This window comes from Oncorhynchus tshawytscha, linkage group LG06, assembly GCF_018296145.1.
Source record: "Oncorhynchus tshawytscha isolate Ot180627B linkage group LG06, Otsh_v2.0, whole genome shotgun sequence".
NCBI lineage: Eukaryota > Metazoa > Chordata > Actinopteri > Salmoniformes > Salmonidae > Oncorhynchus > Oncorhynchus tshawytscha.
The window spans coordinates 69209169-69235927 of NC_056434.1; the positions used below are offsets into that span (position 1 = coordinate 69209169).

Sequence of the window (26759 nt, forward strand, 5' to 3'; positions counted from 1 at the left end):
AATTACCAGTTGTGAAGTCATAAATACCAGTTGGATGCATTCATGAGCTATGAACTTGTTAAGAAACGCTGACTGGCTAAAAAAACAAGCTGTGTCATCCATGAACTAAAAGTACAGCTATCATGCTTGTAAACAAACTAGGTAGGTGACGTCAAAGGTCAGCATGTGGAAGACGTCGGAGCTCAGGGATGATAAATAAGTTTTCCACTAGAAAATACGAGTTTGAGGGGGGTTCAAGTAAATTTTTCCCAATCATATGTGGTAAATAACACCTTCCCACTTTGTTATAAATGCAGCATGACTCCTAACTTGAAGTCCTCAAAGAGCTGCGTTCAGCACAAAAAAAACGGGTGGAATGTTCAATTAAACGGAAACAGAATTGTACTGAACGACCAGTTGAAAAACAAGGAGGGGTTGGTTTGTGGGTTCAAAATACACTGCTGCCCTTTAAATACGTCACTCATTGCTTCAAGCCACACCCACCTGCCGATTGTTTTATTATTATTTTATTTAACTTAACACCTGCCGAACATACTATTATTGAGGTAATTTCCTTAGTAGGTGAAGTCAGTATGTGTGAGAAGTTGGAGCTCAGGGATGTTAGAAGAGTTTCCCCACTAGTAATTACGAGTTGGAGGGGTGTTCAGTGGATTAGTGATGGGCATTCAGGCTCTTTTCAGTGACCTGGGTCGTTCGGCTCAGCTCACCAAAAGGAGCCGGGTCTTTTGGCTCCCAAACGGCTCTATTTTTTCAAGTCAAACAGTTTGCGATAGTTTGACTATGATTGGTGTTAAAACAATTCTAATTAAATTATTAAAATCATACTCTACCTTAACCACAATGTATTTAAAAATGCATAGGTTTGTTATGAAAAAGAATGCTATTAACATTTGCATTTATAGTATAACTTTTTAATGTATATAAAAAGTGCATATAAATCTAACCATTCAAAATTAATACAATCTGAACAGCATAATAGAATATTGCACCATATCAAAGAAAAATAAATAACAATTTGCAAAACTGCAACAGCCCACAAATTTAAATAAATGTAAAAAATGAAGGATGCTATTACCCATGTGCATTTGAAGTATAACTTTTGTAACGTATATAAACAAAGTGCATTTAAATGTAACAATTCAAAACAAATACAATCTGAACAATATAATAATAGAATTTTGCACCATATCAAAGTAACATAAATAACAATGTGCAAAACGGCAGCATTCCACTTAAAACATGAAACTGGTCTCTTTTCTCTCTCTTCTTTATTGCCATGTTATAACCAGCAGCACACAGCAATGCTGACCATATTTTGCTTTTATGAGAGATTTGCATTCAGAAATGCAAGCTGCCTCACTATAGAGGGGCTAATGCGGTTCCTTCTCTCAGTAATTATTTGTCCCGTTTTCGAGAAGACCCTCTCAGAGGAAACGGATGTGGCCACTATGCAGAGTCTCCCTGTCATGGCTTTAGTAAACTGTGGGTAGACAGAGGCTTTGTTCTTCCACCAGCTCAGATCTGCAGATCTTTCAGAACGAACGTGTGTGCGCTTGAGCATTTAGGCCTATATTATTATTATTATTTTTTTCGTTCTTTGAAGTAGTTAATTCTATTCATTTAAATATTTTGATTATTCATATCTTAATTGTATTTATTTATTTATAAATAGATTCGGCTCTTCTGATATGCATGCCGGCCTCCCAACGTTTACCTACAAGAGCCGGCTCTTAGAGCCGACTTGTTCGCGAACGACCCATCACTACAGTGGATGTTTTTCCAGTTGAATGTGGTAAATATCACCTTCCCACTTGTTTATGAACATAGCATAATCTCACCCGGGGAGGAAGACAAAAACACACAAAAAACAATCCTCCGAAAAAGTGTTGATGGATTTCCATCCACCCCACTGAACTGCAAACAACTGATTGTGTGACAAATAGAAAGGTCACAAACCGGATGTTAGGGACCACAATTGGCATCAGGTGAGATGATAGCAAATTAGCTAGCCAGTTATCGCACATTCTCGTTTGTAATGTCGGACTGGGAGGAGGAAAACGATGTACCTACGCCTGCTACCACAGCACCACCCACAGATTGGAGGTCTTCGTGGAAAGGGGGTGCGAAGGAAAATGTGTGTTTTGGGATGGGAAATGCAGGTGGTTTCAGAGCGCCAAGAGAAAGAGGGGATCCCAACGGTTCGCATTGTCAAAATTGGAGGGACAGCTATGGTGGCAACGACCGCGTGTTCTCCAGAAGTGGAGATCTTTATGCCTGTGGGCGCAGAGGCCGTGGCGCAGACGGGTCGGTTTCAACTCCGCCCGTCACCTTCACGGTGGAAAATACCTCAATTGGAAGGGTTATAGGTAGGTCAACAACAAAAACATTCCTCACAACAAAGCTGCTATGCAAATACTAGTTAGTTGTTAGCGATAACTAGTTAGTAAAGTTAGCTTGGCAAGTCTTGCATGTGCACTAGATCATGTTACGCTTCATTCAACAGGTCGTGGTGGAGCTAAAATACGTGAACTTGAAGAAACCAGTGGTGCACGAATCAAGGCAAGTAGCCAAATAGTAACTAGCTAGCCAATAGTAGAAAGTCGCAATGTATAGGTATAATGTAGCCAACTTTAGCTAGCTAGTTATCTAACAAAAATAATTGAGGCAAAGTGACTGACACCAACATGATCAAATTGTAATGTTATTTGTCACATGCCCCGAATACAACAGGTGTAGAACCCTAACGGCGAAATGCTTACATAGAAGCCATTAACCAACAACGCAGTAAAATAGAGTTAAGAAAATATTTTATAAATGGACTGAAGTAAAAATAATAATAATCGAATAAATCTAAAAGTAACACTAACATGTACATAACAATAACGAGGCTATATACAGGGGGTACCGAGTCAATGTGCGGGGTACAGTGGTTAGGTCTGAAATGTCAAGTAGTGATGCTAACTAGCTCTTTTGGAAAGAATGTGGTTGTTTGCTTTTTCTGGCTATCAAACCTAACCCCATGAAAGTTATTACTGCATTAGCATCGAATATCCCACGCGAGATGCCACCTTTCAGGCAAGTTAGGAACCAATTTACACAGGCAGTTAGGAACGCAAAGGTTAACTTTTTCAATCAGAAATTTGCATCCTGTAGCACTAACTCCAAAAAGTTCTGGGACACTGTAAAGTCCATGGAGAATAAGAGCACCTCCTCCCAGCTGCCCACTACACTGAGGCTAGGAAACACTGTCCCTACATATAAATCCATGATAATTGAGAATTTCAAAAAGCATTTTTCTATGGCTGGCCATGCTTTCCACCTGGCTACCCCTACCCCAGTCAACAGCCCTGTACCCACCTTTATTTAATCTTTATTTAACTAGGCAAGTCATTTAACTAGGCAAGTCAGTTAAGAAGGCATTCTTATTTTCAATGACGGCCTAGGCAGGGTGGGTTAACTGCCTCATTCAGGGGCAGAACAAAAGATTTTTTACCTTGTCAGCTCGGGGGATTCAATCTTGCAAACTTACAGTTAACTAGTCCAACGCTCTAACCACCTGATTACATTGCACTCCACGAGGAGACTGCCTTTTATGCGAATGCAGTAAGCCAAGGTAAGTTGCTAGCTTGCATTAAACTTATCTTATTAAAAACAATCAATCAATCATAATCACTAGTTAACTACACATGATTGATGATATTACTAGTTTATCTAGCGTGTCCTGCGTTGCATATAATCGATGCGGTGCGTATCGTTGCTCCAATGTGTACCTAACCATAAACATCAATGCCTTTCTTAAAATTAATACACAGAAGTATATATTTTTTAAAACCTGCATATTTAGCTAAAAGAAATCCAGGTTAGCAGGCAATATTAACCAGGTGAAATTGTCACTTCTCTTGTGTTCATTGCACGCAGAGTCAGTGTATATGAAACAGTTTGGGCCGCCTAATTTGCCAGAATTTTACATAATTATGACATAACATTGAAGGTTGTGCAATGTAGCAGGAATATTTGGACTTATGGATGCCAACCGTTAGATAAAATACGGAACGGTTCCGTATTTCACTGAAAGAATAAACGTCTTGTTTTCGAGATGATAGCCATATTAATGACCTAAGGCTCGTATTTCTTATCATGTTAAAACTAAGTCTATGATTTGATAGAGCAGTCTGACTGAGCGATGGTAGGCACCAGCAGGCTCATAAGAATTCATTTAAACAGCACTTTCGTGCGTTTTCCAGCAGCTGTTTATGACTTCAAGCCTATCAATTCCCGAGATTAGGCTGGTGTAACCAATGTGAAATGGCTAGCTAGTTAGCGGGGTGCGTGCTAATAGCGTTTCAAACGTCACTCGCTCTGAGGCTTGGAGTGGGGTTTTCCCTTGCTCTGCATGGGTAACGCTGCTTCGAGAGTGGCTGTTGTCGTTGTGTTGCTGGTTCGACCCTGGTAGGAGCGAGGAGAGGGACAGAAGCTATACTGTTACACTGGCAATACTAAAGTGCCTATAAGAACATCCAATAGTCAAAGGGTAATGAAATACAAGTGGTATAGAGAGAAATAGGCCTATAATTCCTATAATAACTACAACCTAAAATGTCTTACCTGGGAATATTGAAGACTCATGTTAAATGGAACCACCAGCTTTCATATGTTCTCATGTTCTGAGCAAGGAACTTAAACGTTAGCTTTCTTACATTGCACATATTGCACTTTTACTTCTCCAACACTTTGTTTTTGCATTATTTAAACCAAATTGAACACGTTTCATTATTTATTTGAGGCTAAACTGATGTTATTGATGTATTATATTAAGTTAAAATAAGTGTTCATTCAATATTGTTGTAATTGTCATCAAAAATACATTTCAAAAAATCGGCAGATTAATCGGCATTGGTTTTTTGGGGGGGGGGTCATCCAATAATCGGTATCGGCGTTGAAAAATCATAATCGGTCGACCTCTAATCATAACCGCCATCGATAAGAGACAATACTGTGCAGCTGTATTCATCAACCTGGCCAAGGCTTTCGACTCTGTCAACCACCACATTCTTATCGGCAAACTCAACAGCCTTGGTTTCTCAAATGACTGCCTCGCCTGGTTCACCAACTACTTCTCAGATAGAGTTCAGTGAGTCAAATTGGAGGGCCTGTTGTCCGGACCTCTGGCAGTCTCTATGGCAGTCTAAATGCATGCTCTTCAACCGATCGTTGCCCACACCTGCCCGCCCATCCAGCATCACTACTTTGGACGGCTCTGATTTAGAATATGTGGACAACTACAAATACCTAGGTGCCTGGTTAGCCTGTAAACTCTCCTTCCAGACTCACATTAAGCATCTCCAACCCAAAATGAAATCCGTAATCGGCTTCCTATAACGCAACAAAGCATCATTCAGTCATGCTGCCAAACATACCCTCATAAAACTGACTATCTCACCGATCCTTGACTTCGGCGATGTCATTTACAAAATAGCCTCCCAACACTCTACTCAACAAATTGGATGCAGTCTATCACGGTGCCATCTGTTTTGTCACCAAAGCCCCATATACTACGCACCAATGCGACCTGTATGCTCTCGTTGGCTGACTCTCGCTTCATATTCGTCACCAAACCCACTGGTTCCAGGTCATCTATAAGTCTTTACTAGGTAAAGCCCCGCCTTATCTCAGCTCACTGGTCACCATAGCAGCACCCACCCGTAGCACGCGCTCCAGCAGGTATATCTCACTGGTCACCCCCAAAGCCAATTCCTCCTTTGGCCGCCTTTCCTTCTAGTTCTCTGCTGCCAATGACTGGATCAAACTGCAAAAATCGCTGAAGCTGGAGACTCATCCCCCTCTAACTTTAAGCACCAGCTGTCAGAGCAGCTCACAGATCACTGCAACTGTACATAGCCCATCCAACTACCTCATCCCCTATACTGTTATTTATTTAGCTCTTTTGCACCCCAATATCTCTACTTGCACACTCATCTTCTGCACATCTATCACTGCAGTGTTTAATTGCTATATTGTCATTATTTCGCCACTATGGCCTATTTATTGCCTTACCTCCCTTATCCTACCTCATTTGCACACACTGTATATAGACATTTTTCTATTGTATTATTGACTGCATGTTTGTTTATTCCATGTGTAACTCTGTTTGTGTCGCACTGCTTTGCTTTATCTTGGCCAGGTCGCAGTTGTAAATGAGAACTTGTTCTCAACTCGCCTACCTGATTAAATAAAGGCAAAATAAAAAATGACTGAAACTCTGTTACCTTGATGAATGAACAATGTTAGTGAAAAGCTGTGAACAACAGTGCGTCAGTAGCTAATAGCTAGCTCGTATAATAGCGTTAGCTAGTAACTAGTTCATATGTAATATGAATGCATTTACCTGACAACTCAATTGGAAATGCTAATTATATATCAATATGTTTGCTTTTCCTAATGGGTTTGCATTTTTTGCGCCAAAATTGAAATGTAAAAAAATATATAGCATTTTAATAATTGAGTATGCATAATGCCTGCCAATTTGAAAAATGTAATGGTACTGTCCATTACAACACTGACACATTTAAAAAACTAAATGTAAATGCTTAAATTACATTTCTCATGTTTTACATTTCTTCATTGACATGAATTGTGAGAAAAAGAAAATAAATTCTCAATTGCAATAGATAATCATTTTCCATACTCTATTATTTAACTGTCATTCAAATGATTAATGAAATTCAATTAACCAATTGCAATGCTTAATTTGGCTTTTTTATTTCCCAATTGCTCCTTAGTGTTAATTTTCAATGTGTTAGACCTGACAATCAAACAGTGGGTGGAGTTTTGGTAAGCAGAAGAGGTTGCCTGGTCATGCTAGTTATGCTCAGACAAATACTGGCACTCTTAATTTCGTAAACTATTTCTGGATCAGAGGAAGCGGTGAAGCTGTACTATATACTGAATAACTCGGATAATCTTTGCTATGCTGGCTTGGACAGGTGGTGAGCAAGGAGTTCGCAGGGGGAGACAGACTGGGCATGGTGCTTGCTGCTAGCAACGATGGCTAGTATATGTAGTTAGCGATCTAGGTTAGATACAGCGCCATTGGAAAATATTCAGACCCCTTAACTTTTTTTCACATTTTGTTGCGTTACAGCCTTATTCTAAAATGAGCCTCAGCAATCTACACACATAATGACAATGCAAAACAGATTTTTAGAAATATTTGCAAATGTATAATAAAAAAAACATATTTTTTTACATAAGTATTCAGACCCTTTGCTATGTGAGACACACAGAATTGAGGTCAGGTGCATCCTGTTTCTGTTGATAATCCTTGATGTTTCTACAACTTGATTTGGAGTCCACCTGTGATAAATTAACTTGATTGGAAATGATTTGGAAAGGCACACACCTGTCTATATAAGGTCCCGCAGTTGACGGTGCATGTGCGAGCAAAAATGAGGCCATGAGGTCGAAGGAATTGTCAGTGGCGTGCCAAGACAGAATTGTGTCGAGGGCACAGATCTGGGGAAGGGTACCAAAAACATTCGGCAGCATTGAAGTTCCCCAAGAACAGTGGCCTCCGTCATTCTTAAATGGAAGAAGTTTGGAACCACCAAGACTCTTCCTAGAGCTGGCTTCCCGGCCAAACTAAGCATTCTGGGGAGAAGGGCCTTGGTCAGGGAGGTGACCAAGAGCCTGATGGTCACTCTGACAGAGCTCAAGAGTTCCTCTGTGGAGATGGTTGTCCTTCTGGAAGGTTCTCCCATCTCTGCAGCACTCCACCAATCAAGCCTTTCTGCTAGAGTGGCCAGATGGAAGCCACTCCTCAGTAAAAGGCACATGACAGCTCACTTGGAATTGGCTAAAAGGCACCTAAACTCTCAGACCATGAGAATCCAAGATTGAACTCTTTGGCCTGCCTGAATGCCAAGTGTCACGTCTGGAGGAAACCTGGCACCATCCCTACGGTGAAGCATGGTGGTGGCAGCATCATGCTGTGGGGATGTTTTTCAACAGCAGGGACTGGGAGACTAGTCAGGATCAATGCAAAGATGAACGTGCAAAGTTTTATTTTAAGTACAGAGATCCTTGATGAAAACCTGCTCTAGAGCACCCAGGACCTCAGACTGGGGTGAAGGTTCACCTTCCATCAGGACAATGACCCTAAGCACACAGCCAAGACAATGCAAGAGTGGCGTCTTTGAATGTCCTTGAGCGGGCCAGCCAGAGCCCAAACTTGAACCTGATCGAACATCTCTGGAAAGACCTGAAAATAGCTGTGCAGCGACGCTCCCCATCCAACCTGACAGAACTTGAGGATCTGCAGAGAAGAATGAGAGAAACTTCCCAAATACAGGTGTGGCAAGCTTGTAGCGTCATACCCATGAAGAATTGAGGCTGTAACCGCTGCCAATGGTGCTACAGCAAAGTACTGAGTAAAGGGTCTGAATACTTATGTAAATTGGATTTTAAAGTTTTTTTCTAAAAATCAAACTGTTTTTGCTTTGTCATTATGAGGTATTGTGTGTAGATGGATGATGACGGGAGGGGCTGCGTCTGCTGGAGGAGTTGCTGTGGTTGCTTGTACACAGCAATGACAGTTTCCTGAGGGTTGAAATACGAAATAGATTAGTTGAAAGGCACACTGTCAGATCTGCGGTAAATGAGCTAAAATGGAAAATGCTTTTCTTCCAAGTATTGCTTTTGTTGCCTTCATATCAGACCACAGGAACTCTGATTGGTTCCAGTCCATGCCATATATTTTATATAGATCTATCTTCCCCCTTACTGAGTCTGTGGTACTGTCCCCTGTGGGATATAATTAAATACTTTAACGTGCAAATGAAAGCTTGGCTTGTAAAATGTCACATACAAAAACTGTGGGGAAGGATCACCGGACTACAATATGAATATAATTATTTTATTCTACTGTGGACACTGCCGCAGAGTGGCCCTTTTATGTTGAGGGAGTTTAATTAATCAGGAACTGGGTTCACAGGGCTATGTGACATGAATGGGCGAAAGCTGTGATGGAGGAGCGCCCTGCTCAAATAGAACAGTAATCTGCACTGCCAGGTTAAGTTGTCAACAAGACTGCATGATTCATCATTCAGAAAACATATGTATTTTCCATAAAGTATATGTTAGAATTTTACTAGTTTTACTTGGGAAGGCAGATAAAGTACATTATTTTTTTAACGAAGAGCAAACACTTTGCATGTGAACACTGAAACCTAAATCGTTACTCCATCTTCTTCACATACGTAATTTTGTTTTGAGCTGACTTCTCTGGACTATAAACGGAGCACCCGGCTCTTGCCTGGGAGGCAGCCCGGTTTTCAAAACAATCACTTTTCACCCGGTGCAATCTCCGACCAGCTTAATAACCTGTTGATCCTACCCCCTACTTTTTCGAACATTCTGTTAAAAATCGCGCAACATTTCGGCATCCTGCTACTCATGCCAGGAATATAGTATATGCATATGATTAGTATGTGTGGATAGAAAACACTCTCACGTTTCTAAAACTGGTTAAATCACCGCTGTGACTATAACAGAGCGTCTGTTTCATCGAAAAGCGCAAGAAAAACTGATCACTGAAAACGGAAAAAAATATCCATGCGCTACTTGCATGTATTGTTCAAGGGGCACGAAATTAAATAGGGCCGAGATTGCAAGTCCTACAGCTTCCACACGATGTCACCACTCTTGTCAATTGCCTTCTCGTTGTTTCTTGGTCAAACGAGTTAGAGAGACCACTTTCCATCCGGTCTCCGACAGGACGTTATGGAAGAGAGATTTTGGAAGATGATTTGAAGACGTGGAGCTATTGAATACACATCGCCTCGTGATCAATTTGATAGATTATTAACGTTTACTAATACCTAAAGTTGGATTACAAAAGTATTTCGAAGTGTTTTGTGAAAGTTTATCGTCAACTTTTTTAATTTAAAAAAATGACGTAGCGTTTTGAAACTGTCTTTTTTTCTGAATCACACAGTTTCCATAGATGGATATTTTGGGTATATATGGACCGATTTAATCGAAAAAAAGACCCAATAGTGATGTTTATGGGACATATAGGAGTGCCAACAAAGAAGCTCGTCCAAGGTAATGAAAGTTTTATATTTTATTTCTGCTATTTGTGTAGCGCCGGCTACGCTAATTATTTTGTTTACGTCGCCTTCAGGTATTTCGAGGTGTTGCATGCTATCAGATAATAGCTTCTCATGCTTCTCATGCTTTCGCCGAAAAGCATTTTAATAATCTGACTTGTTGGCTAGATTCACAACGAGTGTAGCTTTAATTCAATGCCCTGCATGTGTGTTTTGATGAACGTTTGAGTTTTAACGAGTGCTATTAGCATTTGGCGTAGTGCATTTGCATTTCCAGATGCCTAGATGGGACGTCTGCGTCTCAGGTCGACGTAAGAGGTTTGAATCCCCTCATTGTAATATCACTGTAGCCCTCAGCTACAGGAATGGGCATATAGGTGGTTGAGCGAGCACATGAGGGCTACATCTCAATTCTCCACCCTTCTCTTATGGTGTGCACTTGCAAACTCCATCATGGAAGTATGCAAGTGCACACTTCGGGAGAATTCTGCAACAAGTCCAAATCATTTGAGGACTGCATATGACAAAGGGTGCTCTTCACACGGTCTGTTCAGTGTGTGATTGTGTGTGATTGTGTAACTCAAAAGACACTATCACTCAAGTAATGACTTGGAAACATACAGTACACAGTATCCACCTCTAAGCTTAGTCTCTGCCTCTTATCTATCCAAGTAGTTAGTAGTACCTAATTTGGGATACTTACTTGTATATGTCCTACATGTGGGCAGTGAAGATGCCCTCCAGTGTTGTCCACCACTCCTCCCCTGCAGCCACATCTGGAACTCCGACACATAGTGAGAGAGCGGGGCAACCCCCCAAGAAAACAAAAAAAGAAGAACAAAATGTTCTATCGTACGTGAGACGTTACACTATATAGTTTGACATGCTTTCAGATAAATTCCTTTGTTTTTGAATAGCAACATACCATTAGTGATTCCCTCTAGAGTAACTTTAGTGCCACATAGCTTGCTAGCTATCTGGAAGGAGAATAAATAACCTTGCTAGCTAGTCATACAGCTACTTGTTTGAATGTGAACCAAATGTGAAATTACTAGACACCAAAAGCCACTTGCTGTACCTTTTAGGCTGTTCCACAATGGGTGTCTTGTTGCGACGCTAGACAGTGTCAGTGGGCTAGCTATAGTTAACGTTAGCCAGTAATGCCTCTTCATAGCCAGCAAGCTACTATGTGGACGTGTGCTCGTCAAACATCTCATTCTAAAACCATGAGCATTAATATGGAGTTGGTCCCCCCCCCCTGCTATAACAGCCTCCACTCTTCTGGGAAGGCTTTCCACTAGATGTTGGAGCATTGCTGCGGGTGCTTGCTTCCATTCAGCCACGAGCATTAGTGAGGACGGGCACTGATGTTGGGTGATTAGGCCTGGTTCACAGTCGGAGTTCCAATTCATCGCAAAAGTGTTTGATGGAGTTGAGGTCAGAACTCTGTGCAGGCCAGGCAAGGTCTTCCCCACCGATCTCACCAAACCATTTCTGTATGGACCTCGCTTTGTGCATGGGGCATTGTCATGCTGAAACAGGAAAGGGCTTTCGCCAAACTGTCACAAAGTTAGGAGCACAGAATTGTCAAATGTCAAAACAGCCCCAGATCATTAGTCCTCCTCCACCAAACTTTACAGTTGGAACTATGCATTTGGGTAGGTAGTGTTATCCTGGCATCTGCCAAACCCAGATTGGTCCGTCGGACTGGTCAAGTGTGATTCATCACTCCAGAGAATGCGTTTCCACAGTCCAATGGCGGTGAGCTTTATACCACTCTGGAGATCTTAGGCTTGTGTGTGGCTACTCGGCCATGAAAACCAATTTCATGAAGCTCCAGACGAACCGTTCTTGTGCTAACGTTGCTTCCAGAGGCAGTTTGGAACTCTGTAGTGAGTGGACAGAAGATTTTTACGTGCTTCGGCACTTGGAGGTCTCGTCCTGTGAGCTTGTGTGGCCTTTCAACTTCACAATAACAGCACTTACAGTTGACCGGGGCACCTCTACCATGGCAGAAATCTGACAAACTGACTTTTTGGAAAGTTAGAATACTATGACAGTACCATGTTGAAAGTCCTGCAGTAAGGCCATTCTACTGCCAATGTTTGTCTATGGAGATTGCATGGCTGTGTTCGGTTTTATATACCTGTCAGCAACAAGCGTGGCTGAAATGGCTAAATCCACTAATTTAAAGGGGTGTCCACATACTTTTGTTTATATATGTTAGCTAGCCACTAGTAGCTGGCTATCTTGTGTCCCCTCCACTGAGCTTTATTGTTCCCTACTGCAAATTCCTCGCACACTGGCTGCTCTTCTGTTGGGTTTCTCCCTGGCTGTTGTTACCGGGACAGCCTAAAACTCCACATCAATACAGCTTCTACCGAAAATGACTTGCTAGCAGGCATAGGCAGCCTCTCTTCCTTACCGAAACCCTGTGTGCAGTGATTGACAATCAACACAGGTCAAACAATAATGCGAATGAGGAAACAAAATAGCGAAATTAAGCATTACGATTAATTTATCTAATTTGATCATTTGAATTTTGAGTCTTAAACCCCACAGATTATGGAAAGGCAGTGTCAATTGAGAATTATTATTTTTGTCACAGGGAAATGAAATGAAACATTACATTTTTTTGTAAAGATTTGCCATTTTTAAGCATTTTAGATTTTTAAGTGTGTCAGTGTTGTACTGGATAGTACCATGAAAATAAAATATCAAACACACTTGGCTATTTTTCAAATTGGCAGACATGCATACCAGTCATGAAAATGATAATGCAATATATTTGTTATGCGTTTTGTGACAATTCAAATTGAAATGCAATCTGTTTAGGAAAAGGAATTGTAAAAATTATACTGATTTATATTTTGCACATTTGCATTTCAAATTGAGTTTCGGCAGCTTGCATAGTATAATTAGCTAGCTCTAAGAGTATGGGTTAGCATTAGGCTAGACAACTAATCTCAACTCCATGATTTACGATGGAGTTGAGCGGCCGCTATTGTGGGCGGACTGCATCTCTGACGACACATTATGAAGTTTTTAACAATGTCATTTTTAAATGCAGGCTTTTTTTGGGGTTCTGAAAGCCACCAAAAATAAAGTATATAACTTAATTTTATGACACCAGAGCTCCAGTCCGCAACATTCAAATCAATGGAGGCCAGAAAAGTGGTAAAAATCTGGAAAATGATATTGTCAGCTAGGCTGAATTCTGTGCCAGAATTAAGGCTACTGGCTATCTGACAGACTCACTAACCTGCTGAACTCGTCATCTTTCTTCACGAATCCACAGGACATAAAACAATCGAGGTAAGATTGATATCGATTTTCAGACATGACATTTCCTTTTTTTTGTGTACGCTTTTTATATTAATTTGATTTGAAATGTCCTGTTTTACTTGTTTTTGAGAGAAATATTTGAATCTCTGTGAAATGTCAATGGAGCACTGAGCTTAAACCAAGCTGTTTTATTTTTAAACCCTTTTACATTTAATTCAGCTTGTGTCGTGCTAATTTTGCCAACTGCTGAAACAACTTTGAAGACAGTTCAAAGACACATTTTCTACACTGCAGCTAATCAATTGCCCTCCCCCCGTAGAGTTAACCTCCCTACGTGTGTTTGTGTTGTAGATCAGCAAGGGGGACTATGAGGGTGAGGTGCATATCTTCGGGAGCAGCAAGGTTCAACAGAAGGCCCGAGAGATGATCGAGGAGTTGGTAGCCGGAGACAATGGCCCTGGGGGATTCCGCAGAGGTATAACACTTAAACCAATAGGAAAGGGAGAGAGCACTGAGTGTGGTACTGTAAACTGCAGATTGGACGGCGGTACATTCATGCTGCAAACAGCCTGTTCCATCTAATCCCAAAAATGCTATATATTTGATTGAGGTCTGGGAACTGCTCTCAAGGATCAACGAGTTGTGCCTTCTGAGATGCCATTCTGTACACCATTGTTATACTGCGCTGTTATTTGACTGTTTGTGGCCTGCCTGTTGGCTTGCACTATTCTTTCCATTCACCTTTGACCTCTCATCAACAAGCTGTTTTCGCCCACAGGAATGTTGCTTACTAGATGTTTTTTGTTAGTCGCACCGTTCTCGGTAAACCCTAGACACTGTCGTATGTGTGAAAAGGCCAGAAGGACGTTAGTTTGACATACTGGATCCGGTGAGCCTGTTACCTACGATCATACCAGTCGCTTAGGTCACTTGATTTGCCCCTTCTAACGTTCAATCAAACAGTAACTGGATGCCTGTCTGCCTGCTTTATATGGCCAGCCACGTAACTCACTGTCTGTACGAGCGATCCATTTTTGTGAATGGGGTTGTGTACCTAATAAACTGGCCGGTGAGTATGTGTTCTTGAAGGACCTCTTCAACTATATAGCTTTTTGCATTTACTTTGATCTTGTCTTAAAGGCCACTTTTCAACTTTTCATTCGACCTCATTCATTATCTTCAGCACCAAACCAGTGTCTACATATTTGAAACCGGTGTGTTACAAATAAAAACGTATATTATTAATATATATAAATAAATATATATATATATATATGTGTGTGTGTGTGTGTGTGTGTGTGTGTGTGTGTGTATATGTATATATATATATATATATATATATATATATATATATATATATATATATATATATATATATATATATATATATATATATATATATATATATATATATATATATATATATATATATATATATATATATATATACACACACACAGACAGAGTACGAGTCAAAATGTTTGTCCACCTACTCATTCAAAGGTTTATCTTTTATTTTGACTATTTTTTACATTGTAGAATGATAGTGAAGGAAGACATCAAAACTATGAAATAATACACATGGAATCATGTAGTAACACTGTGTTATCCAAATCAAAATATACTATATTTGAGGTTCTTCAAAGTAGCCACCATTTGCCTTGATGACAGGCAAGATGACAGGCACACTCTCAGCATTCTCTCAACCAGTTTCACCTGGAATGCTTTTCCAACAGTCTTGAAGGAGTTCCCACATATGCTGAACACTTGTTGGATGCTTTTCCTTCACTCTGCAGTCCAACTCAACCCCAACCATCTCAATTGGCTTGAGGTTGGTTGATCGTGGAGGCCATGTCATCTGATGCAGCACTCGCATCACCCCTTGGTCAAATAATCCTTACAGAGCCTGGAGGTGTGTTGGGTCATTGTCCTGTTGAAAAACAAATGATTGTCCCACTAAGAGCAAACCAGATGGGATGGCGTATCGCTGTGGTAGCCATGCTGGTTAAGTGTGCCTTGAATTCTAAATAAATCAGTCCTCAGCAAAGCACCATCACATCACCACCTCTATGCTTCACGGTGGGAACCACACATGCGGAGATCATCTGTTCACCTACTCTGCGTCTCACAAAGACACGAAGGATGGAATCAAAAATCTCACATTTGGACTCATCAGACCAATGGACAGATTTCCACCGGTCTAATGTCCATTGCTAGTGTTTCCCTGCCCAAGCAAGTCTCTTCTTATTATTGGTGTCCTTTTAGTAGTCTTTTCTTTGCAGCAATTCACCAAGAAGGGCTGACTTCAAGCAGTCTCCACTGAACAGTTGGTTTTGAGATGTCGTTTTCTAGAACTCTTTAGCATTTATTTGGTCTGCAATTTCTGAGGCTGGTAATTCTAATGAACTTATCCTCTGCAGCAGAGGTAACTCTGGGTCTTCCTTTCCTATGGCGGTCCTCATGAGTAGCCAGTTTCATCATAGTGCTTGATGGTCTTTGCGACTGCAATTGAAAGTTTCAAAGTCCTTGAATGTCTTAAAGTAATGATGGACTGTTTCTCTTTGCTTATTTGAGCTGTTCTTGACAAAATATGGACTTAGGGCTATTTGGTAAAAGACTATCTTCTGTATACCAACCCTACCTTATCACAACACAAGTGATGGGCTCAAACACAACAGGATTGGTGGGTCCCCCTCGGGATGGTTGAGCTTACGTAGACTAATGCGATTAGCATGAGGTTGTAAGTAACAAGAGAATTTCCCAGGACATAGACATCTGATATTGTCAGAAAGCTTTAATTGTTGGTAATTTAACTGCACTGTCCAATTTATAGTAGTTATTACAGTGAAATAATACCGTGCTATTTTTTGGGGGAGCGTGCAGTTATGAACTTAAAGTTATTAATAAACCATTTGGGTAGTGGTTCATTGGGTCAGTCTAAAACTTTGCACATACACTGCAGCCACAGTGGCCACAAATCTAAATTGCGCCTGGGCTGGAATAATACATTATGGCCTTTCTCTTGCATTTCAAAAATGATGGTACAATTTTTTTTTTTTTTACATGTTTTTTTTCTTTGTATTATCGTTTACCAGATCTAATGTGTTGTAGTCTCCTACATTAATTTCACATTTCCACAAACGTAAGTGTTTCCTTTCGAATGGTATCAAGAATATGCATTAGGTTAATTAAAAAGGAAAGAAATTCCACAAATGTACTTTTAACAAGGCATACCTATTAATTGAAATGCATTCCAGGTGACTACCTCATGAAGCTGGTTGAGAGAATGCCAAGACTGTGCAAAGCTGTCATCAAGTCAAAGGGTGGCTACTTTGAAGAACCTCAAATATAAAGTATATTTTGATTTGGATAACACTTGTTTTGGTTACTACATGATTCCATGTGTATTATTTCATAGTTTTGATGTCTTCACTATTATTCTACAATGTAGAAAATAGTACAAATAAAGAAAAACCTTGAATGAGTAGGTGTCCAAACTTTGGACTGGTACTGTATATATATATTTTTTTACTGTAATGCCTTTTGTGACCGAACACTAGCACTTTACTTTTTACCCCCTACTAGCACTCTTTGCTGATGAACTTCTTTATTGAGGAGAAATGTCACGTGGTTGTCTCACCTAGAGATCTTAAGATGCACTAACTGCTAAATGACTAAAATGTAAAAAGCTAAAGGGCCTAAAACATAAACACATGGTAGGATTAAAAGTAACAAAACAGTGATCTTCAAAACCTGCAGAGATTTTTCTAGCCAGAGGGTGGGTATTTTCTTTTTCCCTACGTTACAGTAAATGTCATAGTGTTTGAAAATCACTGTTTTTAAAATGTTTTAACTTTTGATGTCATCGGGTAGAACTTTGTTAACTTAATATTTTATATTACAAAATGTGGAAATGTTATTGTGCTGAAGATAATGAAAATGAGGTTAAAAAGTGGTGGAATTGCCCTGTCACGTTTTTAAAATTTCACTAATATCACATTTTGCTGTATCAAGTTATTATTCTTACAGTATAGAGTTCTCTGAAGCTTTTCATTGTCTGCTTTCCATGAAGGCTTTCCCTGCTATAACGGGCCTCCTGTATTGTCCGGTGGGCTCATCTAGTGAACGAGACTACTAGTTCATCAGACTGAGTTTCTTTGTGTATTGCATTCTCTCTCAGAACCTGGGTGTGATGGAAGATTTGGGGGTGCTGGTGGCAGAGGCAGGAGCGGCTCCATCTGGTCAGCTGCAGCCCTGCAGGCGTCTCTGGAGGACAGTCCTCCACAGGCCATCGACTGGGTCTCCATGAGGGCCAACCGGCACAAATACGAGGAGATGAAGTGGCAGGGTGAGTGGGGGAGATGCACGCATGCATGCACAACACAGACGGGGACTGCATCGCTGTTGATTGACAACTGTTCCTTACACTTGATTCTCCCGTGTTCTTACATGACAGTATTCTGATTGATAGTTCTTAGTGGCTGAATAGAACATTTTGATATGGGACCCCTGCAGATCTCCCACCTCTGAAGAAGGATTTCTACTTTGAGTCAGAGATTGTAGCCAGTCGGTGTGAAGAGGAAGTAAAGGCATGGAGGTAAGTTGGGGACCAATTTTGTCTCGATGGAGGTATATTTCTTGTCCAGCAGAGGATGCTGTTTATCCACTTTCTGAGTTCAATTTTTATTTTTTCTGCTCAGTAATATGTTATCAACTCAACTCTTCTCAGTCGACTTTGGTTTTGTACCAACCTACATGCAAGCAAAGTAACTATATTCCTGACCAATTCCACCCTCTCTTCCCGTAGGAAAGCGAATAACGATATCTTTGTGGATGACCTGAAGGAGGGAGAAGGGAAGCGTCCTTTTCCCAACCCTGTGGTCACGTTTGACGAAGCCTTCCTGCACTATCCTGGGATCATGGAGAATATTGTCAGAGTCGGCTTCGCCAAGCCAACTCCTATCCAGGTCCTTATTGAGTCAGAGTCCAACCTCCCTTCCAAAACCTTACTGTTTGTATACAACTTTTGACCGTCTCTGAGCAAAGACTTGAGTGAGTTTCGCTGACCAATTTAGATGAGCAATACACTCCAAACTGAACTGACCAATATAGTGCACTCACTCCATGCCCTTCAAGTTGGAGCATGATGGGAGTGGTTCAACTAAGCTAACATATAGAATTCACTTAAGATGTTCATACCATGCAGAATTTCGCCATTATATTGTAGTACCCCTTTAGTTATCAAAATAAATATTTATCAAATAGTTATCAAAATAAATATGACCTTTACTACTATAGCCCATAGAAACGCATTGAATAACACATTCATAAATGGCAAAAAAACAGTCAGTTAATACGTTTCTGAAGTATCTGTCCTATATCTAGGAGATATAAGACATATTTAACCCCAACAAAATGTTGGCTACATTACAACTGATTTACAATGACTTAATGGGTACATTACAGTTGATGATTTACAATGACTTAATGGGTACATTACAGTTGATGATTTACAATGACTTAATAGGTACATTACAGTTGATTTCCTGCAAAATATAGAAATGAAAAGCACTATGGATGAAGAGATTTAGAAAATAATAATTCCCAATTCTCTACTTGCTCAGTGTTTACTTGTTCCCTTTCCTTCACTGATTGAATTAAAAGGAAATGGCTGGGATTAGAAATCTGTTGGAAACTATCCCATGCCTCCACCAATCCAGTGTGTTTAAATTTGTGAGAAATAGTGAACATGTACATAATTCAGTAGACATTTTGGCGCTGGCAAAAAAAGGCATTTCGTTATACTTGATATTGAAACTTTTAAATGTGAAAGATGTAATTGGGAAATGCCCTTTTGAAGCTCACTGAACAACATTTTTTCAGAGGTCTATGCCTATGCCTGCAATTTGATGACTCATAGCTTACTGTTGTCTGTAGTTATTTTCAGTATGCAGAAACTTTCTGCCTGCATGCACTGAGTTTCTGTTACACCTCTGTTGTCATTCACAAGGTCTTTATTGTGAGAAAATATTTAGTTTTCCCTAACAATAAACCCACTACTGGGATGCCACATTTGATACTTAGTACCATACACAGTTGCACTATAACTCCCATGTTGTCAGTGTCATTCCCATGACAGTTGTCCCCCTGTCCCAGTCTCAAGCCTGGCCCATGTCGCTGAAAGGAGATGACCTGATCGCGATCGCCCAGACAGGCACAGGAAAGACACTGGCCTACCTCCTACCTGGCTTCATTCACATGGATGGCCAGCCTGTGTAAGTTTTTACCACCATACTGGTATTTCTTCTAGCCATGCGTCTTTCACACAGTTGCTCATTCCAAGATTGACCCCTACCCCTAATGGTCATGTGTAGTTCAGAAATAATGGGATAGGCATTCTTTACATTTTGTGGGTGTGTGACATTTTTTACATTTGTGCCTGTATGGTTTACACAGAAAACGTGATAAGCAGGACGGCCCTGGTATGCTTGTTCTGACTCCCACTAGAGAGCTGGCTCTGCAGATTGAGTCAGAGTGCAACAAGTACAGCTACAAGGGCTTCAAATGGTACCATACGTGCTCCTAACACTGTATAGAATTATAATGCTAGTGCTTTAACAAGCGCCACATTTATTCTACTGTACTAACACTATAATACACACTAGCTTATTGAGGTACCATACCTAACACTACTTATGAAACCACAAGGGCTTCAAGAGATCGCATCTATACTATGACCTACAGGGGAGATGTCTGCATGTGGCGCTTCCCCCATCTGTGTTGTCTCTGTGTAGTGTGTGTGTCTACGGAGGTGGAGACCGCAGGGCCCAGATCAAAGTGATCTCAGCTGGAGTAGACATTGTGATCGCTACGCCTGGCCGGCTTAACGACCTGCAGATGAACGAGTTGATCAACCTGCATTCCATCACCTACCTGGTGTGTATGTGTGGGGGGGCAGTGGTGAAAATGTGTATGCGCGTGACTATTTGTGCGTGGCTTTGTATATTGCTGGTAGCGTGTGAGCATGTGTGTAACTGGGGGTTTGTGTGTTAGGTGCTGGATGAGGCAGACAGGATGCTTGACATGGGCTTTGAGCCTCAAATAATGAAAATTCTTCTGGACGTCCGTCCGGACAGGCAGACTATTATGACCAGGTAAAAGGACCCTAAGATGAGAACACCCCGTTACTTCAGACAGACTACAACTCTGTATCAACATTCAGTTCCACAGTGTATAGAGCTCATCTGTTTTGTAAGAGTTCAAATGCCTACCATTCTTTTGTTGATCTTTGCCCATCTTGATGTCTCTTCTCCGATTGGCTGATTCAGTGCCACCTGGCCCACGGGAGTGAGGCGATTGGCCAAGACGTACCTGAAGAACCCCATGATGGTGTATGTGGGAACTCTGGACCTGGCTGTGAGTGGAGCGAATGCTTCTGCTGCTCATTCCAAATAAATAAGAAATGAGTGGGATGTGTTAACCTAGGCCGCGATTCAATCTGATCAAGTTATATGTATTGTGGCTTTTAAAGGCAATTTGCCTTTTGGTAGGCCGTCATTGTAAATAAGAATTTGTTCTTAACTGACTTGCCTAGTTAAATGAATATTAACAGCACTTATGTTTGTCCCTGCCCAACCTAATAATCTGTAGGTTTCTCTTTACTCTCTCAGGCTGTGAACACAGTGCAGCAGACTGTTCTCTTTTGTCAAGACGAGGAGAAGAAGGCCTATCTCTTTAACTTCGTCCACAACATGGAGCCTGAGGACAAAGTGCTCATCTTCGTAGGCAAGAAGATAATGTGAGTGTTGCCCTTCACCCCTTTGTTCTCTCCTTGTTATATGTCCAATGTCAGCGAGACATTGATGGTCAGCGAGACATTGATGGTCAGCGAGACATTGAGAAAACTAGAGATAATCCCTAGTCCGATTCTAGAGGCACTTCATGTATATTTGACAGAATTACGTAGGTATAAGAATGGATAAGTGTAAAAGAACATCAGGAAAGAAATCCCTGGCAAAAATCGAAGTAACACTTTGTTTTCAGAGGATTTTAAAATTACCTAATTACTTTTAGCAACATTTTAAGTGCTTTATATGATGTGTTATTTTTCATACAGTTCTTTAGAAGAATAATCGGATGTCAAATGTCTGGCACCCCTGCAGTTAACTTTTAAAACATATGTCCCCCTTAGAATATAGTTGAATAGCCTTGGTGTAATGTATACTGTAGTAGCTCCGCCTTGCTTCTAATAGATTAAGTGGACTTTTCACAAGGGCGAAAAGAGGTAAGAGTTCTACCCATCACAGATGTATGTCCAAGTCAGCAAATCAACATGATGGGTGAACTGAGGAAAATAAATGACCAAAACTGGAGAGAGATTGCCCAAGTCATCATTTTAGCAGTTATTGTATCTGATTCTGGCACTTGTTATATTTGTATTTATTATGGATCCCCATTAGCTGCTGCAAAAGCAGCAGCTACTCTTCCTGGGGTCCAGCAAAATTAATGCAGTTTCTACACTTTTAAAACATTACAATACATTCACAGATTTCACAACACTTGGGAGGTGGCTAAAACCCATAATTTGGTCAAACTGTAAGCTAAAGTGCATTAATATCCTGATTCCTGCATGAAGGTGTCTGCCCTAACCCAAAATACATTCATATCCTGATTCCTGCATGAAGGTGTCTGCCCTAACCCAAAATACATTCATATCCTGATTCCTGCATGAAGGTGTCTGCCCTAACCCAAAATACATTCATATCCTGATTCCTGCATGAAGGTGTCTGCCCTAACCCAAAATACAAACATGGGGAAACCCTGTTTTGAAAGCAGCTACTGTTGTAATGGTTGGAGAGAGGAGGATCTCATCTTTATGTAGGTATTCCATTTATTTCTCATATTTCAACATTGACTTTTTTTTTTACTGAGGTACAGTGCCTTCAAAGTATTCCCACCTTTTTGACTTTCCACATTTTGTTACTGTCTGAATATAAAATGGAGATGATTTTTTTTGTCACTGGCCTACACACAATGTCAGTGGAATTATGTTTTGATTTTTTTTACAAAATGTTATGGCAAGCCTAAAGTTCAGGAGTAAAAATTGGCTTAAGTCACTGTGTGCAATAAGTATGTTTAACATTATTTTTGAATGACTACCTCATCTATACCCCACACCTACAGTGCATTTGCAAAGTATTCAGACCCTTTCCATTTTCCACATTTTGTTACAGCCTTATTCTAAATGTATTACTAAAAAAAAATGAAAATGTGGGTAGAAGGGCCTTGGTCAGGGAAGTGACCAAGAAACAGTTGGTCACTCTGACAGACAGCCAGTGTTTCTCTGTGGATATGGGAGAACCTTCCAGAAGGACAACCATCTCTGCAGCACTCTACCAATCAGGCCTTTTATGGTAGTGGCCAGATGGAAGCCACTCCTCAGGAAAAGGCACATGACATTCCGCTTGGAATTTGCCACAAGACACCTAAAGGACTCTCAGATCGTGAGAAACAAGATTCTCTGGTCTGATGAAACCAAGATTGATCTATTTGGCCTGAATGCCAAGTGGCACCATCCCTATGGTGAAGCATGGTGCTGTGAGGATGTTTTTTGGGACAAGTCTCAATGTCCTTGAGTGGCCCAGCCAGAGCCCGAACTTGAACCTGATTTTGAACAGCTCTAGAGACACCTGAAAATAGCTGTGCAGCATCGCTCCCCATCCAGCCTGAGGATCTGCAGAGAAGAATTGGAGAAATGCTCCAAATAGGGTAGATGCTGATCTTCTCTCCCTGGTACTGCAGTTTCCCAATCTCTCCCGCCAGGTGAAGAATAATTTATTTATGGGTCTGATATGATGAGCAATGTTGACCACCACTCTAGTTTCTTACCTCCCAAAGAGGAACAAGAATGTGGTTCTCCTGAGCACACTGCACTAAACGGCTGAGATCAGTGATCATAAGGACAGGAAGCCAGCCATCATCCTGGACTACAACCACAACAAAGGAGATGTGGAGAACCTGGACAAGGTGATTGGAACTTACAGTTGCAGGAGGATGACTGCCTGCTGGCCCCTGGTCATCTTCCATAACATCATTGATGTGTCCTCCATACAATGCCTTTGTGATATGAACAAGATCAACCCTACCTGGATGCCTGATAAGTGGGAACAAGAGGAGTGTGTTCCTGGAGCAGCTGGGAAAGGCACATGTAACCCCACACATTCAAAGAAGGGAGTGCCTCCCCCGTACAGCAACCTCTGCCGCGCTTGTGAAAGCTGTTCAGGGGGCTGCATCTTGTCCTGATCCACCGGAGGCTACAGCTGGGGCAGGCAAGAGGAGGAGATGCCAATTCTGCCCCCCCGAAGAAGGACTGTAAAATGCTATGTGCTGCACATGTGAGAAATACATCTGCAAAGTCCATGCACAGTTAAAAGACATGCCGCAAGGGGTCTTTTTGTAGTCTCCAAATCCAGAACAAATTCAAGAAAACGTACAGTATTATGTAACGCCCTTATTGCATGGAACTTCCATCTCATATTGCTCAAATAAACAGCCAACCTGGTTTCAAAAAACAGATTAAGAAACACCTTGCGGCACAACTCCTCCTTTATTTGACCTAGATAGTTTGTGTAGGCTACGTGAGCCTTTAAAAAAATGTATGTAGTTATGTTCTTGCCTAATGATCTGTATTATGTTTTGTGGGGACCCCAGGAAGAGTAGCTGCTGCATTTGCAACAGCTAATGGGGATCGTAATAAAATACCAAATACCATGCACACACACTTGCATACTGTCCTACATGTGCTAATTAGTTGCTTGATTTATGTTCTTCACATCTTATTTTATTCTTATTGTTGTTTATACACCTTGTGGGTGGGGGCAATGGTTAAAGAAATGGGAGAAGACTAGTATTTTGTAGTTGAGTTCCCCATTCTACAGTATTCAAGAATATATCACTATTTTGCCAGAGAAGTTGAAGACTTATTGTTTCCCTTCAATAAAATGCATTCAAAACTACTTTCTGCACATTTCTGCTACTTTCTTAGGCTAGATGAGTACTATCTCTTGCAAAAAAATGTTTACACCTATGCAGTACCTTTAGCAATAACAATAAACCTCTACTTTAGTAAAGAAAACAATTATGACAGGTGTTGTAATAAAAACGAGTGGTGTCCACTGATTTTTAAATGCAGTCTTTCTGCATTGTGAAGAGGGAAACCCCAGATATTCACAAAGTTTGATGAATGACAGGTTGTTTCTAAATGCAAAATAGATTTCGGGTTTAAAATTCAATTAAGCTGCTTTTTTTTTTTAGGGGTTTAGTGAAGGCGGGTCATTTTTTTACCCTTAGGACAAGGGGAGTATACAGAATGTTAAGACTACACAAGGGTTAATCAATCACCAAATACTGAAGGTTTTCTGATTTCTTACCGAAAGGTGTGACGACCTGTCCAGTGACATGTGTCTGCGGGGCCTGGCAGTACAGAGTCTTCATGGGGACCGGGAACAGTGTGACCGCGAGGAGGCGCTCAAGGACTTCAAAGAAAGTAGGTTGATAAGTAATCCCTAACCACTGATCTGAGGTCAGTGGTCCGCTGTAGTTTGGTTGATGGAGCATGGCTCTTGCAAAGCCAGGATAGTGAGTTCTATAACCGGGACCACCAATATGTAAAAAATGTGTACACGCATGACTGTAAGTCACTGGCTAGAACCGTCTGCTAAATGGTATATACAGTTGAAGTCGGAAGTTTCCATGCACCTTAGCCAAATACATTTATAGTCAGTTTTTCACAATTCCTGACATTTAATCCTAGTAAAAAGTCCCTGTCTTAGGTCAGTTAGGATCACCACTTTTTATTTTAGGAATGTGAAATGTCAGAATAATATTAGAATTATTTATTTCCACTTTTAATGCTTTCATCACTTTCCCAGTGGGTCAGAAGTTTACATGCACTCAGTTAATATTTGGTAGCGTTGCCTTTAAATAATTTAACTTGGGTCAAACGTTTTGGGTAGCCTTCCACAACAAGTTGTGTGAATTTTGGCCCATTCCTCCTGACAGAGCTGGTGTAACTGAGTCAGGTTTGTAGGTCTCCTTGCTCACGCACGCTTTTTAAGTTCTGCCCACAAATTTTCTATGGGATTGAGGTTAGTGCTTTGTGATGGCCACTCCAATACCTTGACTTTGTTGTACTTAAGCCATTTTGCTTGCTTCAATATATCAACATCATTTTCCTTCTCATGATGCCGTCTATTTTGTGAAGTGCACCAGTCCCTCCTGCAGTAAAGCACCCCCACAACATGATGCTGCCACCCCCGTGCTTCACGGTTGGGATGGTGTTCTTCGGCTTGCAAGCCTCCCCCCTTTTCCTCCAAACATAACAATGGTCATTATGGCCAAACAGTTCTATTTTTGTTTCATCAGACCAGAGGACATTTATCCAAAAAGTACAATCTTTGTCCCCATGTGCAGATGCAAACTGTAGTCAGGCTTTTTTATGGCGGTTTTGGAGCAGTGACTTCTTCCTTGCTGAGCGGCCTTTCAGTTTGTCGATATAGGACTCTATTTACTGTGGATATCAATACTTTACCTGTTTCCTCCAGCATCTTCAAGGTCCTTTGCTGTTGTTCTGGGATTGATTTGTACTTTTCGCACCAAAGTACGTTCATCTCTAGGAGACAGAACACGTCTCCTTCCTGAGTGGTATGACAGCTGCGTGGTCCCATGGTGTTTATACTTGCCTACTATTGTTTATGCAGATGAACGTGGTACCTTCAGGCGTTTGGAAATTGCTCCCAAGGATGAACTAGACTTGTGGAGGTCTACAATTTTTTTTTTGAGGTCATGGCTGATTTCTTTTGATTTTCCCATGATGTCAAGCGAAGAGGCACTGGAGTTTGAAGGTAGACCTTGAAATACATCCACAGGTACACCTCCAATTGGCTCAAATGATGTCAATTAGCCTATCAGAAGCTTCTAAAGCCATGATATCATTTTCTGGAATTTTCCAAGCTGTTTAACGGCACAATCAACTTGTATGTGAACTTCTGACCCACTGGAATTGTGATACAGTGAATTATACATGAAATAATCTCTGTGAACAATTGTTGGAAAAATTACTTGTCGTGCACAAAGTAGATGTCCTAACCGACTTGCCAAAACTAACAAGTAGTTTGTGGAGTGTTTGAAAAACGAGTTTCAATGACTCCAGCTGACGTGTATGTAAACTTCCGACTTCAACTGTATATTTAAAGCTGGGGTGGCCAACCCTCCTGGAGAGCTACTGGGGTTGCAGGCTTTCGCTTCAACCCCGTTGTAACGCGCCTGATATCACTAATTAAGGTTCTGGTGAGCAGCTAATTAGTAGAA

At 40.9% G+C, this 26759-nt stretch overlaps 1 protein-coding gene across 1 annotated transcript in view; it reads left to right on the top strand.

Annotated features, from left to right (window-relative positions):
- The first annotated feature begins 1554 nt into the window (after window positions 1-1554).
- The window catches only part of ddx43 (DEAD (Asp-Glu-Ala-Asp) box polypeptide 43), a 30197-nt gene continuing 4992 nt past the window's right edge, over window positions 1555-26759 (top strand). Inside the window, exons 1-13 of the mRNA XM_024424850.2 lie at window positions 1555-2366; window positions 2504-2559; window positions 13743-13866; window positions 17572-17739; window positions 17907-17988; window positions 18199-18358; window positions 19548-19666; window positions 19848-19958; window positions 20186-20327; window positions 20445-20545; window positions 20720-20807; window positions 21062-21189; window positions 24827-24936. Of these exons, the coding sequence (XP_024280618.1) occupies window positions 2036-2366; window positions 2504-2559; window positions 13743-13866; window positions 17572-17739; window positions 17907-17988; window positions 18199-18358; window positions 19548-19666; window positions 19848-19958; window positions 20186-20327; window positions 20445-20545; window positions 20720-20807; window positions 21062-21189; window positions 24827-24936 (1720 nt within the window). The 5' untranslated portion in view covers window positions 1555-2035. The remainder of the gene's footprint in view (window positions 2367-2503; window positions 2560-13742; window positions 13867-17571; window positions 17740-17906; window positions 17989-18198; window positions 18359-19547; window positions 19667-19847; window positions 19959-20185; window positions 20328-20444; window positions 20546-20719; window positions 20808-21061; window positions 21190-24826; window positions 24937-26759) is intronic.